The 6,409-nt window shown below is 38.7% G+C and overlaps 1 protein-coding gene across 1 annotated transcript; it reads right to left on the bottom strand.

The window, feature by feature from the left end:
• Positions 1–680: 680 nt before the first annotated feature.
• LOC126335930 (uncharacterized) lies at positions 681–1,142 on the bottom strand. Its single transcript, XM_049999406.1, has one exon. The coding sequence runs from the start codon at positions 1,140–1,142 to the stop codon at positions 681–683; it is 462 nt and encodes a 153-aa protein (XP_049855363.1).
• Between the last annotated feature and the right edge of the window lie 5,267 nt (positions 1,143–6,409).

Raw genomic sequence — 6,409 nt, 5'->3', positions numbered from 1 at the left:
TTGCCAGGAGTGTATAACAACACTGAAACATTAATACTTTCACACTCTCCTGCAATGTTATACATATACATATATATATATATATATATATATATATATATATATATATATATATATATATATATATATATAGAGAGAGAGAGAGAGAGAGAGAGAGAGAGAAGTAGACACTACACCAACAAGTTGCTTCATCATTTATAATTTTGTGTATGGTACCCCATTTGTCAGAAAGTCTTCTGTCTAATCACCAGTTGGTATGGCATTCACTTCAATTTCCCTCTCTCTAACCAATTGACGAATGTAATGATACCCAGTCTATGTGTTTTGATTGTTCATAAAACTTTGATCTATTAATATATTTGATAGCACTTTGGTTATGAATTTGTAATACAGGAAATGATGACTCACCAACAGCTCTAGTTTATTTCAGAAGTCAGTCTAACCATACAAGTGATTTGCAAGCTTCACTTGCAGCCACATACTCTGCCTCCATTTAGGAAAGAGCAACACAATGCTCTAATTTACTTTTCCACACAACTGGCCCCCTATGGAACTTGAGCAGGATGACACTTGTTGATCGTCTAGTGCCTCTGTCCCCACCAATGTCAGTTTTTATCCTTCATACACTTAATGCCATCTGTAATTGTTGATTTAAGATACCTAAATATTCGTTTGAGCAATTAAACCTGTGCGTGTGTTGGTGAGTCTTGAACTCTTGAGGCAACATTAACAGCAAATGATAAATCTGGTCTTGTGCCTTGTGTTAAATACATCAAACTTCCAACCATATCTCGGTACAGTCCAGTATTATTAAACGGAGGTGACTCACCTGGTTTAATGGGTAAAGACAATGGTTTTGCATCCATCACATCATATTTCTCCAAAATCCTCTTCACATATGCAGATTGATGTGTTTGAATACAGTTGTCAAACCTCTTGATTTGTATAGCCAAGAAGTAATCAACTTTTTCGACACTGATTTGAAAACGTTTCCCCAACTCTTCAATGAACTTAGCAGTGGCATCAGTAGAGCACATAGCCAATCCATCATCAACATAAAACAACAATACCAGTTTTTCATCATAAAACATACATGGAACCATATTGCTCTCCTGTAAGTTATGTTCACTAAGGACATTCATACCAGCATTTTGAGCCTTGCTTTAAACCATATAGACTCTTCAGTAACTTGCACACTCGTCCTGTACCATCATGAAATCCCTCTAGTTGACTCATGTCGATTTCTTCCTTCAAAATACCATTGACAAATGCTGTCCTTACATCAAATTGCCTTATACACCAATCATGTTACATTGCAACACTCAAAAGGCATCTCATTGTCTCAAATCTTGCAAGAGGGCTAAACATGTCAATATAATCTGCTCCAAACCATTGAGTATATCCTCTTGCCACCGGTCGAGTCTTATATCGAACAACATCATTATTTGCATTTAATTTTGTAGCAAAGACCCATCGAGTTCTAATCACATTGTTTGGTTTAATTTTGTAAACTAATTCCCATGTTCCATTTTTCTTTAGAGCATCCATCTCTTCCTCCACTGCATTCTTCCACTCTTCAGAATTCTCTGACTGCAATGCTTCTTTATAGTTTCTTGGTCTCTCACAAAGAAACATCATTTTTGGTTGATGAAATGAATCTTCACAGTAATAAGATGGTTTATTCAGATTTCCCCATTAACGTGGATTGTGGCTTCCTCTTTCCTCATTTCTTGCTTCCATATTACTTCCAACTTCTCCCTCAGTGTCATATCACTGGTTGTTAACACTTTCATCGCTTGTAGCAACATCTTAGTTCATGCAATCCTCTTCAAAATCACCATCTTCGTGCTCAGTCTCCAAAACATCTGCATTCTTATCTACAGCTGATATTTTAACAACCCTTTTAGACTTTTGAGTACCGATAAGTGGTTTCTATATTGCCTTGCAATTCAACTTTACATCTCAGCAAACACCCACATACCTTTTTTCAATAAAATAAATGCAGTATCCACAATCATCATACCCAATCACATATCCTTTCGAAGATTTAGCATCAAACTTCTTCCATTTCTGTGTAGGAATCCAAGCATAGCATTCTGTTCCTAATATCACAAATTATCAAAACTACCTTCTTTCTTCAAAAATATTTCAATTGGAGTTTTATCTTTAATTTTTGTGGGACTCGTCCAATTCAAAGTGTATGTTGCAGCCAGAACAGCTTAACCCCACAATGCTTTTGGCAGATGTTCAGCAGAGTAATGCTAAGAATGTGCCATCTCACTCGGGATTCCATTCAGCAATTCCATTCTGTGATTAAATGTTTCAGTCCAACTGAGCCAGAAAATTTTTGCACATCTTTATTATGGTACTCCTTTGCCACCATCTGTTCATAATTCTTTCACAGTAACATCTGCTTGAGTGTTTATCATTTTAATGAACAGTGGCAGCTTTTCTTTAATTTCATATTTGTGTTGCAAAAGGTATGTTGCTCTAAAACTGGAAAAATCATCCTTAAAAAGAGCAAAGTATCGATGACCCTGCAGATCATTTTCTTCCATCAGCCCACAAACATCTGCACACACCAACTCTCCAGGTTTAGTGGATTTCTGCACTCTTTCATCAAACAGCATCCAGTGATGTTTACCATAGACACACCCTGCACAAAAACTGTTATCAGTTGTTGCCTCTACACCATGATCCTTCAAAAACTGGTGCATATAGTGTTTATTTTGATGACCCATTTTGTCTTGCCAGCTCTGTAAAGTGTCATCAGTTTCAGTAACAACACAAGACTTTTCTTGACGAAAAACCTTGACAGCCAAACGATAAAGCTCATTTTCACACTAGGATGTGGCAATAGCTGTTGCAAATTTATATGAAGATAGTAACTGTTCTCGAAAGACCAGATACCATTGATGACTGTGCAGCTTTTCTAGAATAAATGATAATTAATTGAAACCCTCAGCTGCTGACAGCAGCAGTTATACCTCGATGAGGACACCTGAAAATGTGTGCCCCGACCAGGACTCGAACCCGGGCTCTACTGCTTACATGGCAGACGCTCTATACATCTGAGCCACCGAGGACACATACGAATATCGCGACTGCAGGTACTTATCCCTTGCACGCTTCCCGTGAAACCCATATTCCCAACTGTCCACAATCTACATACGTAAAGTTCCTAATAGATTTTTTCCCACCACTTACGACACCAAAGATTTCATCACACTAAAAAAAAATTCTCATGACAATTCTCTAGCTTTCCCAGTTTTCTGGGCCAGTGAGTTTATCTACCGTATTTACTCGAACTAAGCCGCACTTTTTTCCGGTTTTTGTAAACCAAAAAACCGCCTGCGGCTTAGAATCGAGTGCAAAGTAAGTGGAAGTTCTGAAATATGTGCTGCCACAACTAACTTCTGTCGTCGAATATATGTAGCGCTACACAGGCATGCTTTGCAGGCACAAAGATAGATACTGACGCTAAAACCTCTGCATCAGTAAATAAATTTTCCTCTGCCCCGAGTGTCGACCACTGTATTTTCATACCTTATCCATCGAAGTAAATACAAATTCCATATTGTTCATCTTCGAATGTTGCAGCGTTTCAATGTACTACGAAAATCCGACTGGCAAGATTGTTAGGGATGTTTGTCAATATGGTCAACTCTACATTCTGAATTTTTTCCTACCTGTGGGAAGAGATGGTTGCTAATAGGAACTTTTATGAATTGTGAATCACATGCAATATTCTCTTCACCATAAGGATAATACAAATATAAACATTTTGCCATGTATTCTTTCGTGTTTGGTGCTGTCTCATTTAAATTCCGTCTTCCGAATAAACTACGAAACTAGAGTGAGACAACAGCAAACGCGGAAGAATATACATATCACGTCATGTTTATATTCATATTATTCTTATGCATAATAGTGATACAGTCAGAAATGAAGCACTGCAATTGATTAGATTTTTAAATATAAGATGACTCTAATTTCTGTGCAGAATGTAATGTACTAAAGAGGCGTCTGTAAAGATTTTCAAATGGAGAAAATTTTTCGCTAAACTCTCGTTCAGAACATCTTCAATCATACGCAGTCTATTATTTGTTTCTTGTTGATCATTATCAAAGAAAAGAAGCAGTGCAAGTAACAACAAATAGCAAATAGCGGTCTCTTGCCACAGTTTCGCTAATGAGACGACTCCTTCCTCTCTCTCTGTTTTTTTTTCCTTCCCTAATTGTAAGCGGCAGTAGCGTGCACAAAAGCAAGCCATGCCGCGAGCGGCGACAGGCCATAAGGCACGTCCACAAGCAACGATCTGTCTGCGCAAATGTCTGCGCACATCACATCTGCGCAGACAGATCGTTGCGTGTGGACAAAAGTTTTGCACCAACCTGAGGTGTGTGCAAACCTGGAAGTTGGAGTTGGAGGTTTGAGCGAAACCTCTCAAATCTGTGGATTCAAACCACATCTACGCAGACAAGTTTGGAGCGCGTGGACAGGAGATCGCCGTAAATCTGGCGCGAAACAGCTGTTTGCTCAGTCTAGTGTTTGTATTTGGGCGCACAGGGCATTAAAATGGCTGATATTCGTCAGTGTTCTCGAGAGTTTGTTAGTGAATTCATTGAAATATACAGAAACCATCCATGTTTGTGGAAGATTAAAAGTAAAGAATATAGTGACCAAGACAAAAAGACAGCACCATACAATGCTCTAATTGAAAAACTGCGGGCAGTTGACGCCTCAGCAAACAGAGAAACAGTAATAAAAAATAAAAAAAATCGTTGCGAATTGTTTACCGAATAGAGTTATCCAAAGTTCAGAATCTAGAAGATCTGGTGTAGGAGTAGATCAAGTATACCAGCCAACATTATGGTATTTTGATCTGGTTGGCTTTCTTAAGAATCGCCCTGCAAATCTTGCAGTAAATTTAGGCGAGAAAACTGCTTTCGCTTTAGCAGCCACTGTCTACACCATTTTGACCGCTTTCTCTGTTTCCTGCGGTTGGTCTGAATGTTTTTTGCAACACAAGTTGCGAACACAGACCACAACAGAACTTCCTCCATTTCTATATTTCAAAATAACTGAATTAAATTTTTGACGTTTACGGGGAGCGTAGTCGCTTGCCACTGATATTTCTTTTCTACACCGACAGATGGCGGGCCAATAGTAGATTGGGGTTTGTGTCGTGTGAACACACCACATTTGCAGCGATCTTTTGCATGTACAGACATCTGCGCCGATGTCTGCGCAGACAGATCGTTGCGTGTGGACCGGGTTGTAAACACAGAATGCAACAAATAATGCATGACACAGTATAGTAATACATTTTTAGCTTAGAGTGACGTAAACACCTATAACAAAGAGAACGGCAATTATTAGATCAAAGAAAAATAAGTAACCGATTCAAACTAGATGAAGCACGTGGAAAGGAAGGGTACCCGTATAAATACGGATGGAGCGCCTGATGCACAGCAATGGCTACCTGGTAAAACTTAACTGCTAAGCTTACGACTCGAACCAAACTACTGTAGCTGTATCATCATTCATTCGACCCAAAATTGTCTCTCATTTTACAATGGACCAATGGATTTGGAGGTGCGGCCTAAAACTTTTCGCTCCCTTTGAATTTCGAGTCTAAAATTTCAGGTGCGGCTTAGATTCGGGAAATTAATTTTTTTCCTTGATTTCGAGTCTCATTTTTCAGGTGCCGCTTGGAATCGAGTGCGGCTTAGATTCGAGTAAATACGGTAGATGTTGTCTTTCGTCGGCCATTGTCTCGTCTTTGCACTTCTGTATTGTCGAGTAATTCGTTTCCGAAATCGGGAGAACTATCTCACTTCATACAAACTTATCAACCGCGCGCATCTGCTACCATGTTTACAAATCATCAAATGCCGTTTTAGAAATGAATCATTTATTAAGCATCACATAGTACCACAATATGATACGAAACACCAACTGCACATTTCAAAACAGCCAGAGATCATCACAACTGCACAAAAATGAATCAAAGAATTTACGAGACATGTCACAAACAACCTTCAAAGAAGATGAACGATATATATATAACAACACTGACACATTAATACTTTCAGACATAATATTGTCCTCAAGTACATCGCCCTTGTATAGAACCTCTATATACTCCTCCCACCTTTCTGCTTTCCCTTCTTTGCTTACAACTGGGTTTCCATCTGAGCTCTTGATATTCATACACGTGGTTCTCTTCTCTCCAAAGGTCTCTTTAATTTTCCTGTAGGCAGTATCTATCTTACCCCTAGTGAGATAAGCCTCTACAGCCTTACATTCGTCTTCTAGCCATCCGTGCTTAGCCATTTTGCACTTCCTGTCCATACCATTTTTGAGACATTTTTACTCATTTTTGCCTGTTTCATTTACTGCATTT

This window comes from Schistocerca gregaria, chromosome 2 (genome assembly GCF_023897955.1).
Source record: "Schistocerca gregaria isolate iqSchGreg1 chromosome 2, iqSchGreg1.2, whole genome shotgun sequence".
NCBI lineage: Eukaryota > Metazoa > Arthropoda > Insecta > Orthoptera > Acrididae > Schistocerca > Schistocerca gregaria.
This window is presented reverse-complemented; position numbering and strand designations above follow the sequence as displayed.